This window comes from Poecilia latipinna, unplaced genomic scaffold (genome assembly GCF_001443285.1).
Source record: "Poecilia latipinna isolate Pla-1442-1.1 unplaced genomic scaffold, P_latipinna-1.0 Scaffold616, whole genome shotgun sequence".
NCBI classification, from domain to species: domain Eukaryota; kingdom Metazoa; phylum Chordata; class Actinopteri; order Cyprinodontiformes; family Poeciliidae; genus Poecilia; species Poecilia latipinna.
Window position 1 is genome coordinate 39,438 of NW_015113232.1, and position 14,460 is coordinate 53,897.

Genomic DNA, 14,460 nt, shown 5'->3' on the forward strand with positions numbered 1-14,460 from the left:
GGAGAAGGCCTGGAAGGTGAGGACCACAGTGGTGCCTGTGGTCATCGGGGCCCTCGGGGCAGTCACCCCCAAACTGGAGCAGTGGCTCAAACAGATCCCAGGAACAACATCAGACATCTCAGTCCAGAAATGTGCAGTTCTAGGCACAGCCAAGATACTGGAGGCCTCTGGTAGAGGACCCGAGCTCAGAGGATGAAAGAGAGAGAGAGAGAGAGAGAGAGACCACCGGCGGAGGGTGAGAAGGGAATTTTTTATTTTTTTTTATAATAATATGTGTGTGTATGTGTACCTAAAGTTTTACACATAGAAAGTGAAGTTAAATACATCATATTTTGATGGGGACATTGTCCCTCCATCTGATTGTCCCTTACTGTCCTGAAGCACTGACAGCTAACTGGCTGATGGTGTTTAGAACAGAAGCAGCAGAGGAAACAGTGGTGCAGAGAAAGAGTTTTTTCCTCTTCTGGTAAATTTCATAATCTTTATTTTTCTTCCTCATTATAAATATCTCTAATGATGCTTTATTTTTTTCTTACTCTCACTCTTTTAGATTCTGCAGTACATAATAGTACTGCTTTTGTTCGCCTTTCTTCATGTCTCCGTACGCCAGTCCATCTAATTTGTTATTTATTCAGTTTATTTTTCATGTATTTTCTGTACATGTCAGATTTTCCCATCTTTTCTTCCTTCCCTTCCTCTACTGCCGCTGCCCCTTCCCTCCACCTCTTCCCCTCCTCACTGCCTTTCTCTCTCTATCACCACCCCCTCGCTGTTTCAAGGACATTTATATTATAAAGGATGAATTTGCATATTAATTCATTTCTTTCAATTTTTCAGATTAGACGTTGTCAACATATATCAGCAGTGATCAACCAGTGCATCCACCAGAGACCTGGCTGCGTGTCTGTGTGCTTGCTTGCATGTGTAAAATGTTCTTCATCTATTTATTCAGTGGAACCATGCTGGCTGTTGAGGACAAGCAGCAGACTCACAGATCCTGCATGACTCTGATCTTGGTGATCTGATCTTGTATTTCTACCTGCAGAGATTACATGCTGATGAAGGCATAACATCTGCAGAGTTTAGGCTGTGGTCTAACAACACGTAGAACTTATTTCTGAGTTTCTTCTCTATGTTTTCAGATGTGTTGTGACATCTTTTTCAGCTTGAATGTAATAAAAGGCATCAAGCTTATATGGTTTAATAGCATTTAATAGCAGTTGTAGTTATCCAATAAATCTGCCTGACAGAAATGTTATATTTATTTCACAAACGTGTTTCTGATGTAACTTATGGATTTTTGAAACCATGTAAAACATTAACGTAGTTCATTACAATCAAATCACTACTTGTCATTTACACAGTAAAGTAATAAACCACTGTAAAATATCTTTCTCTTTATTATGACCACGGAAAAATTGATCATAACTTTGTTTTTGGAAGAATGAATAAACCTAAAAGTACATTTCCCAGCATGCACTGTTCATCCTGTTTTCTCTTTTGTATGTTGATCAAATACAGTGGAATAAACTCTTGAAGTGAAATTGAAATAATGGTTCAGAAGACTTCAAGAACCATGATGACATTTAGTTTTCTCATCAAATGCACTTAGACTAAAACCTGAAGAACTGCAACAATCACTGACATCTACTGGTCAAGATAGAGAATTCAGCCTATCAGAAATGCCATCCATCCACCAGCTGGCAGAAAGGAAACAAACATAACATTTGTTTTTTGTCATTTTTCTGGGGTTTATTATTCCTTCTCTCAAATATGTAGTGCTACTTTTAGAAGATAACTCTGATTCTGCATTTTTGAAAAGTGAAAAATTGTACAACACCCTTGTCAGTAGTGGAAATAGAAACAGATAGTGAGGTTTCTACTTTATTGGAATAAGTTGAAATATGTGTCCATAATGTACTCATTTAAACTGCAGATAGATTAAATTGAATGAATTTATTTGAGGTATTTTTTTTTTTTTTGGAACTAAGGCCCAAACAAATATTAGACCACAAAAAAAGTTCATGGAAACCAAAACCAATCAGAGGCCAGTGAACAGAATGCAACAAAACCTTCACCTTTTTGGATAACAAAGTCTTGAACCAAATTAACATTGTTTGTAATAAAACTTGCAGACACTTGCCTCTGGTTCATAGAAACACTTAAACATTGTCAAACATAACTTTTAAATTCAAAATATTACTAACTACACAAGCAAACTAATTATGTCTTACCTCCAGGAGTCATTTAACTTTATGGGCCGGTCTGTAGGATCCCTCACAAGTGAGAGAGGAGAGAGGCATGTTAATGTTATGTTTGCCCACATCAAAACGACCACTGACTTCAGGACAGGAACCATGTCGGTCAGGCTGTGAGGAACATTAAACCTAAACGCACCAGAGCTGTTAACAGCTGTTGGTTAGCTCATGTCTTTTTGCTTGTCTTTGTGTTGTTCGTTGTGCAGTAGAGTCCAGCAGTCCCAGCCTCCTGTCTCCTGATAACTCTCTGGAACGATCCTTCTTCATCCGGATGAAGTCCACTCTAACAAAGAGAGGTGTGCACATCAAGTCCTCAGGATATAAAGTAAGACAATCAACCCAAACTATGCTTACAATCATTGAAAGTAGCATGATTTCTTTCTTAAGGTGAACATTAAAATTTTTAGACATGTTTGTGAATCTTGTTAGCGAGATTGGAATAAAAGGAAAATCTGCAATTACTTGAGAAAACCCTCTAGAATTACTTCTAACTGCCTATGTTAATAGTTCATACATAACGTATACCTTAAAATGCATTAATGTGAGCAGTGAAAACCACCTCTTAACATATTTGCAGTAGGCAGTTAATTACACAGAATCTAATGACTAGACAGAGAACAGATGTTAGAAGGTGGTGTGGCACCGATAGTCGTCCAGTGTGAAACACGTACCGAGAATGGAACATGTAAAGTGTTTCCATGGGAGACTGAAGCCATGCAGGATGAGACTACTACACTATTGCATTTAACTGAATCTCTTTGCAGGAGAAATTACATCTCCTATATAAAGTATGAGGCAAAGAACATATTCAAGCTGAAACCTGTTCATGTTTGTGCCAACATTAAAGAAAAACGTGAGTTTCTCTTTAAAAAGCTGTGCTTGCTAGTTAACTCTGTTTTCCAGGCCATTTTAAAAACAAGAAGTGTTTAAAACATTCTCTTGAGTTTTGTGGGTTTTTTCAATGTTTCGCTGTCAGATTTACATGGATTCTCCCTCTCCGGCATTTAAAATAACAACTGTTGGAACCATCCATGTCCACATCCAAAGCTGTCACACCCTCTGACTGTGACCTGCTGTGTTTTCCCTGTCAGGTGATCCACATCACAGGGCGTCTGCGGATCAGGATGGCTCTGACGCACAGCCGCTCGGTGCCTAATCAGATCATGGGAATGGTGGTGGTAGCTCATGCCCTCCCACCGCCCACAATTAATGAGGTTCGCATCGACTGCCAAATGTTTGTCACCAGAGTCAACATGGATCTCAAGATCGTCTACTGTGAGAACAGGTAAGGGAGAAATAATCTGGCTTCAGGGATTCTTTTGTTTGTGTCAGAGGGTAATATAAAAAAAATGTAATGAACCTGAACAAATGCATCTAACCTTTTCAGATCCATTTCTATACAGTGTTTTCTATATTTATTATAGAAACAAGAGGACAATAAAGGTGTCAGTTTTACCCCTGCAGAATTTTAGCTCTCTTTAGCTCCAATAAATTGGATATTCTTTATGTCATATTTCATGTTTTTTACTAAGGTGTCTCTCTTCAGCAGCTCCTCTTTAGGAATATGTGTAACTTATTGGTTGTTCTTGTTGGTTGTTACAACAAGAGCCAATGGAGTCATTTTTACTACCACAAGTAAAAAACTGTGGGACACTCAGCTGTCACTCTGCTGGGTTGTAATGCAAACAAATAAAGAAAACTTGACTGATATCGATTTTTTAAGAAGCAACAGGATTGAATAGAAATATCCTTCATTGTCTCACAGCAGGGAAATTCATGTAATGAGCAAAGTGAAAGGCAAATGAAACTCGCATATTCACACAAAGGTGAATATGCGAGTATGTAATTCTGTAAGAATTAGACTCATTACAGAAAAGGCAAATTTACTGCACGAGAAAAACAATAACAGCCAATTGAAATGTGCAACTGAGTAGGATACATTTAAAAATATACAACATTTGCATATAAATTTATGCAAAAGAATAGTTTTTTTTTTTTTTTTTTTTTTTTTTTTATCCAGAAAAATAGCTGGTCCTCCATCACCTCCATAGATAAGTCCTTATGCAAGTCCTTGTTTCTTAGAAATCACACAATTATGCTTGGAAAATATGCAACAAAGAAGTTCTGCCCAGATTTTATGTGCAGAAAAATCTGCAAAAAAAAAAAAAAGTGTTGCATGAACAGAATGGGGTCGTTGTTTCTTCCAACTCTGGGAAAGAACTGATTCCTCTTTGTTGCAAAGTATGTACTGACCTTAAGATCTGAATTTGAGAGAAGCTGCTTTGCAAAATGATCTGAAGAGAGTGAGATTACTGATTAAGAGTAAAAAAAATCACAAAGGAAAATGTGTAGGTGACATATTACAGCAGAGCTTCGACCTAAAGTTTTCCTGTCACTTTAATCAGTAAAACTGCCACATATAATTTAAAACCCTGCATAATGCAGCTTGATGCAAACATCTGCTGCATAATTAGGGGTCCAAGAAGGTGGAAGCAAGCGAACACAGCTGCCTTCTATTCATCCATGGACTTGGAACCCTGCTGTAACTGCTGTTTTCTTGATTTTTTTGTTGTTGTTGTTGTTCAGATTAATGCCTCTAGGCTTATGACCTAAATCTTAACATCAAATACATTACATAAATGTTATTTTACTTGATATGATTAGAATCCTTGTATAATAAGAGATTGTTGCTACACGACAGAAAATGCAAATGCTTCTTACAAAACCTTACCTTTGGGTTACACTTAATGATGGACCTGCATATCTTATGTAGAGATGCAGTCAAATAGGCAAAATGAATATTTTTGAAGTTTGTCAAATTAAAAAGCTTTATTGCTAGCTCAAACGGTCAACTCTCAGACATAATGACAGATATTGAGATTAAATTCTCATCCCAAACCTGAAGCCTGGTTCTGGGTTTACACAATATGGAAAACATCCAACACCAGGGAACGCTGCGGTGAGGAGTTATTTATTTTTTAAACATGTTCTTACAATCTGGACTTTACATATGTTAATGAATAGCTAAAGTGAATGTGGTTCATGTGGTTATGTGGTCACCAAAACTATAAATCTGAAATGAACCTAAAACTGAACTTTAATAAAATGAAGATCATGGTGATCAGCCCCATAATACAGTGAGCTGATAGATCAGGACTGGAGAATAGCACCCTGCCCCTAAAATATAATGATGTCATTGCAGTATCAGTTTGAAAATATATTTTTTTATTTACTTTTTTCAAATGTTGTATAAAAAATGTTTATACCTTCCACAACAATCACTGGACAAATCATTGTTGGCAATACAGACTCCAAATCCCTTCTTTAAATTCATGTTTCCACTGACATTATGACAAAACATCTCTGGTGATGTTAAGCCACTTCACCATCACCAGAGTCTTTGGCTTCCTCTACAGACTCTAGTGGAACTCTGTCTGGATCAGAATCAAATCAGCTATACATGAATCATTTTTGTTTTTAAATGTTCACGACATTCACATTTTAAAAGCACTTTTAACATCAATAATTGTTGCACAGGTCAGGTTTTCAGGTTTTCTTTCATTAAAGTTGGGTCCCAAATTATTCATATTATACATTAATTATAGCCAAAGCAACATATTATCTGAACAGTAAGTCACTCTACATCTTGTGTTGTTCAATGATTGAGTCATATATAATTTTTTGTGCAGAAGTTTGGGGCAATACTTATAAATCAACATTGCTAACAATCACTAATAGTATTGCAAAAAAGAGCCGCCAGAGTAAAACACGCTAGTTTTCTTACACACACAAATCCTTTATTTCTTAAGTCTACTTTATTAAAATTGCAGGAAATTGAGAAAAATCAAACTGCACTTCTGTTTGATGTTCGTTATAATCTGTTTCCTAAACATCTTCAGGATTTTATGGAAGAGAGGGTGTGAGGGAAGACTGAATTTCAAAACACAGCATCCCAACATCTATGAGAAGATTTTGTATCTCTGTAACTGGAGCCAAACAATGGAACAAACTGAATATGGAACTAAAACAATGTCCAAACATCAACTGGTTTAAAAATAAATACAAAGCTATGATACTCACATTGTACAGAGAACCTTAGCTATAAGTCAGGTTATTTACAATCATCATTGCTACTATTTTCTTGTCGTATTAGTTTGTTTGTAACCATCTTGTCTTTGTCATATGAGTTATTATTGAACAGTCATATAAATATTATATCATGATTTTAATTACTATATTTTTTATCAATAGAGTTGTTTGTTCTTGTGTTTGTTTTTAAAACCAGCTTAAAATAAATAAATACAAACAATGCAAATACATCATATTTTGTCTTTTGACAAACTTCCTGATCACTTAAAGATGTAACAATGTCACAGTTTTTAAGCTATCCTAAAAATGATTTGACTGTTTCTGCATCAATGTTTCATGACTATTTCCAAGGATAAAGAAGTTGTCAGCCTTGTTGGAGCTCCGTATTCATGAGGACTATGACCTAATCCTCCCCGGTTTAACAGTGAAATATGTCTCTGATGGTTCTATCGCCTTCCCTCTGTCCAGATAAAGCAGATAGCCATCAGGATCTTGTGCCGGAGCTAACGCCTTGACTGCAAAGATTCATATCAGGCAAAATAAAAAATAAAAAAAGAAATACCTCCTTCATGTTTTATAATAAAAAGAGCAGGAAAATGATGGTAGACAGATTGCTTTTTTGTGGGTGGAAAAGTGGATACAATGCAGCAGATGATGATATTCACTGTGGAGCGACAGAAATCGCCGCTGTGTTAAAGAGACAAGCGTCGGTTCCATTACAGCTCAATTTTGAGGATAAGTTTCTATGAGAATGAAAAAATGGCAGGATGCTTTTCTCCAAAGAACAAAATGGGCTGTTATCTGGCGTACAGACATTAGTCGCCCTCAACCATCCTCGATCTGACTAAAACGGGAAATTGTCTGCTCCATTCTGTGGTATTTTTGTTCACGTTAATCTTTTTAATGCTGATGAGTGTTAGCCATACCCGAACCTGACTGACTAGTTTCTTGTCCCTAAGTCATAAAGCATTTGTTTTAAATGGGAAACGTGTTTCTTGTGAGACTAGTTGGATCACATTCTTGGTGCTATTAAGCTTTAAAACATTTCTAAAATAGATTTTAGGTTTTTGTAACCAAGAAACCTACAAGAGTTGTAAATGTGAAACAGAAGAACCAAATAATTTCATCCTGACACATTTTGTTGAAAAAAAATGTAGCATTTGAATTAATCACTGATCCCATCTGAGCAGTTATTTTAATACAGATAAACAGGCCAGGAACATTTACATGACATATTATCTATGATAAATATATTTCTGAGGTGGTTGATTCTTTATAATTATTTTAAAACTGTCAAAAGGTGAGATAAAAGAATATGATCGAGTTCTGGACGAGACAGTGAAAGACATTAGTGTGTTTTTGTGGACTCCCAATCCATTGGATCCTCTTTATGTATATATCATAGTAATCAGGGTCAGTCCAGTCCCTCCTGCCCACATCCACTACAACACGTTTCAAATTGAACAAAACAGTTTATACTTGACGTTTGCTTTGCTTCACAACAGGCTGAATTAATAAGTAGATGCATTACTGTTACAGACAAGTTGCATGTAAAATGACAAGGACACTAAAATGTCCCGACTGGTTAATAACAAAGAGATTCAGTTTCAGTTCAGCTGGTTAATAACATGCCGCCTCAAGGTACTTTCCAAAGAACCATCACTTCAGTCTATTCATACACATTCCAATTGATCCCAGTTATCAGTGCTAGTGCAGTAAAGTTCTGTTCCCTCCTCCCTGCTTGGCGCTGGGCGGTCTTCCTGCCAGGGGTTGGTTGGGGCCCCTGGCCGCTGGGGGAACCGGCTCCGGGGCGTGGCCTGTGTGGCAGTGTGGCTGGGTCAGGGGGGCGTGGCACCCTACATTTCACCTGATGCCTCTTTGGCCTGAGGTCTGCTGGTCCTGTGCTGCTCTGATGACCAACCTCTGTCTGGGATAAATTGACCCTCAGCTGGTGCCCTGTGTTACCAGCCTGTCCTGCTGCAGCCTTCCAGAGCCTAGTCCAGGGGTGGGCAATCTTGGTCCTGGAGGGCCGGTGTCCTGCAACTCTTAGATGTCTCCCTGGTCCAACACACTTGAAATCAACAGCTGAATCACCTCCTCAGTGCAGTCAGGTTCTCCAGAGTCCTGCTAACGACCTCATTATTTGACTCAGGTGTGTTGAAGTAGAGACAAATCTAAAAGTTGCAGGAGACCGGCCCTCCAGGCCTGGAGTTGCCCACCCCTGGCCTAGTCCAACCACCCTTTGCTGCTTTCTACGTTTTTGCAACTGTGCGCCTCGACACAAACACACTTATACAGACAGTACACAAATATGGACGGATGCAGGTCAAACAAACACAGTTATTACTACAGCAATGTGGCTTGCCTGCTCTGACTGCAGTCTTGGTTCAGTCTTGGTTCAGTCTTGGTTCAGTCAAGTCAATCACTGAATTAAAATTCAATCTTGAGGTATGTTTTGTTGTAGAGCAAATATTCTCTGACAACCAGCTCGGTTATGTAGTGTGGCTGAAATGCTACAAGATGACGTAGCGTAACCAGCCAGTGAAAAGCATGTTCCTGATTTTTTTTTTCATTTTAATACAGTTCTGTGTTACTTGCTGCACTGTCCTTTTCTACACACTTCATTTTGAGAGTAGCATGAAGGATTACATACATGTGTTATCTTTGACTGCATGACTTTTATTTTTGGGGGATCTCTAAATTAAAACCAGACTAAATGCAGGAAACTGCTTTGGCATTATGAGATGTGAAAGATTCTTTAATTCTATTCTTTAATGTTCACACAAAAGTTGGCATAACATTTTGGCATATGCTCAACCAAAGGGAATGAACAAGAACACAAAAAATATATTAAAATTTGTCATAAATGTTTCAACCATCCACATAAAAACTGGATTTTTAACATACTTATCTTGCTCATAGTCAAAATGTTTGATATGTGGTCCTGTTCACTAATCGTTGGGGAGACGATCTTTAAACTGAACAGCCTTTTGGGACACATTAGAAAAAAATGTCCTCGTTAACTTGGGGTTTCGGTGCTTTTTACTTCGGTGTTTTTGTGAAACTAGAAATCAAAAATAAAAACTGCATACATGTTTCTGTGTCCTGTGTCTGTGAGGGTCTGACCTGTAGGTCTTCTTCCTCTTTTCATTTTGCTACTTATTTACTTTGTTTCAGAATCAGTGATTACATGGATCTGACCCCCGTGGACATTGTAGGAAAGAGGTGCTACCAGTTCATTCACGCGGAAGACGTAGAGGGGATCAGACAGAGTCACCTGGACTGTGAGTACTTTCACCACTTCTGTCTCACCGCAGCCATAAAAACATCTGTCTTTATCATGGCTTTAGCTGTGTTTGTGTAATTCATTTTCACACATTTCTCAAAAAAAACAGGTTTGAGTATTTCCATGGCAACTGAATCAGCTTATAAATCAGTATTAATTGTTTTACTGACGGTAAATAATGAGCGAATTGTAGCCAAAAGGTATCTCCAAAACAAAAAACAAACAGCTACCTAGCCTGCAAAGCTAGCTAGCTAGCAAGGCACCACCAGAGAACCGAACGCCGTACGCCCCCTCAGAGGAAAAGCACAAGCTGTCAAGCCAAAGAGGCACCTTTTCACCCAGCCACACCATCTTCCACCGTGCAGACCAAGCCCAGGGTCTGCATGGGCCGGTGCCCTATGGAATTCAGTTCAAAGGGAGGAAGAGCACATTACCACTCCATTTAGTGAACGAGCCCCAGCAATGTCAAAAGGGAAAGTACACTTCGGTCCTTGCGGGCCGCTATACTGCAATTCTTAGATGCCTCCCTGGTTCAACACACTTCAAATAAACATTTTAATCACCTCCTCAGTGCAGTGAAGTGCTCCAGAGTCCTGCTAATGACCTCATTATTTGACCCTATGTGTTGAATCGGAGATACGTCTAAAAGTTTTAGGACACCGGCCCTGGAGATTGGAGCTGGCCACACCTGCCTTAGCCAGCCCAAAGCATGCCCAGGACCCATACACCACCTGACAACCAACTTTTTAATTGAGGAAGGTAAAGTTTGAGCAATAGACTTGTCCATCCATCCATCCATCCATCCATCCATTCATTCATTCATTCATTCATTCATTCATTCATTTTCTGTACACCCTTGTCCCTTAGTGGGGTCGGGAGGGTTGCTGGTGCCTATCTCCAGCTAACGTTCCGGGTGAGAGGCTGGGTACAATAGACTTATCTGAACATCAAATAAACCCTTATGATTAAATCAAACATCACTTTAGACATTCATAGAACCAAAGACCTCTGTAACAGAACAAGGCTTAGGAACTGAACGGAGCCATTCAGACAGTGTTGGCCACACTTCTAAATATCAAATGAACATTAACAGCTGCCTCGCTTCGCTCAACACTGCTCTTCCCAGTGGAGGATGATTGTTTACAGTCAGGCAATTTTCATCAAGACATACGTCACGGAAAAACATTAGCAATTGGGTAAGATTTAAAACTTCAAGAGTCTACCAGGCCTCCAGGAAGCAATTGTTCTCAATAGTCGAGGGTCCAGACCCTCTAAAAGAAGCAAGGGGGCTGGATTTTACCAGAGATAGGTCTAGGGCTAAGCTACAGCAATATAAAACCTCAAAAAGAATTGTACAGGGACTGGACTGAAAGGTTTGAGAAGAGCTTGTTGTTGTTTAGAACACCTGCTCAGCCAGAAAAATAAACTCATATCCACAGCAGTCAGCTTAAAGAATAATGACACAAAATATTTTAGATCTTACAGTCAGAAGGCCCAGCTCCAGTTCTATGTACATTGATGGTAAAAGGACTCCCTGAAGCAACTGAAAAGAAGTTCAAGCACTCATGGTGCAACAGTGGCTGAGGGAGATTCCTGTAACTGGTGGGTTGCTAGTTTGGACCCCTGCTCTGTCCATCATAGTCACTATGCTGCTGTGTACCTGGACAGGACGCTTCACCTGCATTCCATGCCATGGTGATCATACGGCCTGGTGGCACCAACTGGGTGGCAGCTGAGGCTGGAATGTATATAAATGTCCTCGGACTTGATATAACTCCATACATGTACAAGGCCATTTACCATTTACATGGTTAACAGCCATTTTAACCCCTTAAAACATTTGAATGCATGTCTAAGAGTTGATGAGGACACCTCTGCCGTCATAGCAGTTATGGTGTTTTAAATATGCTCTTTCCCTCTGAAAGTTACTAGACAGAACATTCTGATAAACCTCTGCTTCGAACCTTCAGCAGTAGCTTTATGTTTCGCTCCACAGTGAGTGTCAATATCCTTTGTACTGCCTGGTGGAGGAATATAATTGCAGTCGTGTTTCCGCTTTTGAAAGTTTAAGGCCTCTTACAAACTGTGCTCCTCTCTCGTATCTTTACTAAGTTTTCTCTCAGCTGCAGCTCTGCAATCTTATTACTGTTGTCAGTAGGCACAATGCACCCAGTGACACGGACACACATGTGCAAGCTGTGGTTTTGCTGGGCCTTTTAGAGTCTGTCTGGATGATTTGCAGCACTGTGTTTGTTGCAGCAGTCAGATCTTTACAGTGGCAGTAAAAGCTGAGGAGGCATTCAGAGCAGCGCAACGTTTCACGGTTCGTCTGATGCAGTCAGGGTGTTTAGGCAGAACGCCAAATAATAACAAGCACACAGCAAGGACAACTGGCCTGATGGTAGTCAAATGTTGACAGCAGCTGTCAGATTCTCTCATGTGCTAGCCCCTGTATCTGATTATTGTGACACAGAGAAAGCATTCCTTCTTGTCTTCAAGGGATAGTTCAGGTCTTTTGAAGTCGGGTCGTGTGAGGAACATGAAGTGTTTCTTAAAGGTGTTTTTAGAAGCTGTGCACTCTGCTGTAGCGTCCAGACAAGCTTTCAAAATATTCTCCAGGTTTTGTTACTTATTGCACAATTAAAACATCTGCAAAGATTTAAAATGCTATTGTGTTGAGTTGTCACAATACATGTTGTCAAAGAAATATAGTTATTGTGTAAAGTTGATTTTGAATTATTCTTTGTGTTTTGGTTAGAAATCTTTGCAATCCGAAGAGCAATTTGTCCTCTCACTCCAACAAAGTAAAACTTATTTACAGCTCCTAATGTTGCATGACATTTTGAAAAAGAGCCACTTATTACTTTTAATATTTATCTATTGTAGGTTTTTTCTCTGTCATTTTTAAAGAACCATCATTTTATTTCTTTGTTTAGGTTTTTAAATAAAGAGAAACATGAAGATAGATATGTGTTCTTTGTTAGTACTTGTGGAAAATGATGTAAAAAAAACAAACAAACTTGAGCTAAAAATATTTACTGAATAATTGAATGTATTTACTCAATGAAAAAACTCCTACAACCTGAATTTGTTTTGCCTGTTTAAAAACGCATTCAGTAGTTTTTAGAAGTGTTATCCAGTTATCAAAGGTGCAAAGAGAAACATTACTAAAATTGTGTGTGTGTGCGTGTGTGCGTGTGTGTGTGTGTGTGTGTGTGTGTGTGTGTGCGTGTGCATGCGTGTGCGTGCGTGTGTGTGTGCGTGTGCATGCGTGTGCGTGCATGCGTGTGCGTGTGCGTGTGTGTGTGTGTGTGTGCGTGTGCATGTGTAAGTGGTTGTTTGTGCTGTGTATCTGGATGCAGCAAGACATTAATTGTACATTTCTGAAAGTTCTGTATAATGAGATAATTCAGGTAGGTGGTGGACCTTCCCTGTGCTCGGGCAAAAGACCAGCTGTCTGTAGAGACACAGTTCGACCTTTGACCCCGATAAAGCCTCTCACTGCTGTCGGCTGCTGCCAAGTAACTCTAGGACAGCATCTGTAAGAGAAGAGTTTAAAGAACAAAAGAACAAACAGCTGCCTCCTCCCAGGCCACATTCTCTCCTGTACGTACAGCAAGATGAGCACCAACGATGTGACAAGTAAGACGAAGAAAGCTTTACTGCCTGGCTTCTTCATCATGGTCTGGGATCTGTTAGAAATGGAACAATGAAGCTTTGAGTTTTGCTGGGCCGGCTTCATTCTTGACTGAGGAGAGTCAAGGTCAGAATGTTTCATCAATGACATGTTAACCCTGGTGAAACCAGCAACATAACCGTCCACTGTTTGACCACTCTTTGTGGCCTCCTGATCACTAAATGTCATTAAAAACACAAAGACTAGTGGAAACAAAAGTTTGAAAGAGCAGATGTTGGTAAGTTAAACATCATGGCTGCCCTTTGTGAACTCTACTTCACCACATGGAACGACGTTCCCACCACGTTCCCACCACGTTCCCACTTCATTAAGCCCTTAGCTCTGCTGTCAGCTTTTTGTTTTTTGTAGTGACGCACAATATATCTGAACCAACACTATCGGCCGATATGAGTATTTTTAACATATCAGTATCAGCCTGATAAATAAAACTAGGTCAATATTTATTTCCATATTCAGTCCTAAAATGTCGGTATATTAAAATCTGGTTTCTTTCAAACTAATAATAATTTTTAACTGACAACCTGATGACGATCCAGCAGTATGAACCTCAAATACCAATACATTTCCTTCCTGGGTTTTAGATTTTGAGTGAGGGTGTATGATATATATCCAGCACAAAGAAACTGACATGCTGAAACTTTTCTGTCATTTTTTTTTTACCAAAGTTTTTAAGCTCCAAACATTCTGAGTGGTAATCAGGTAAGAACTTTACACTGGCCTTGAAGGGTCAGACAGAATGAGGTGGGTTAGATTAGAATGTGTAAAACACACACACAAAAAGGTGTGCAGTCGTGAGGCAGATGATTCTTCACTGCGGTGAGGACGGGAGGTCAGGAAGGCGAGCCGGCTGCCAGCAGTTTAAACGACTTGGTTTTAGAGGAGCATATTCTAATAAAGCACCTTCAGTCACCCCGGCTGCTCGTTTTATTCAGCTTCTTTCAAAATTCATTTCTTTGTGAAAAGCAGGCTTTGAGAAACGGGGGTTGCAGGAAGGGGTCTATGTCTCTTCTTTTTTCCCTTTAACCAAGCCCAACCGGTGGAGTGTTGGTGATGTTTTTGTGAAAGATGGCTTTTTGTTCCGGGACCATTTGATTTGGTGATTTATTAGCATGCCAGCGATTCTCTAGAGC

The 14,460-nt window shown here is 39.3% G+C and overlaps 1 protein-coding gene across 1 annotated transcript in view; it reads left to right on the forward strand.

The window, feature by feature from the left end:
* Positions 1-14,460, forward strand: part of npas3 (neuronal PAS domain protein 3) — a 61,127-nt gene that overhangs the window by 27,710 nt on the left and 18,957 nt on the right. Inside the window, exons 2-4 of the mRNA XM_015043107.1 lie at positions 2,465-2,583; positions 3,350-3,543; positions 9,525-9,631. Coding sequence (XP_014898593.1) covers positions 2,465-2,583; positions 3,350-3,543; positions 9,525-9,631 — 420 coding nt within the window. The remainder of the gene's footprint in view (positions 1-2,464; positions 2,584-3,349; positions 3,544-9,524; positions 9,632-14,460) is intronic.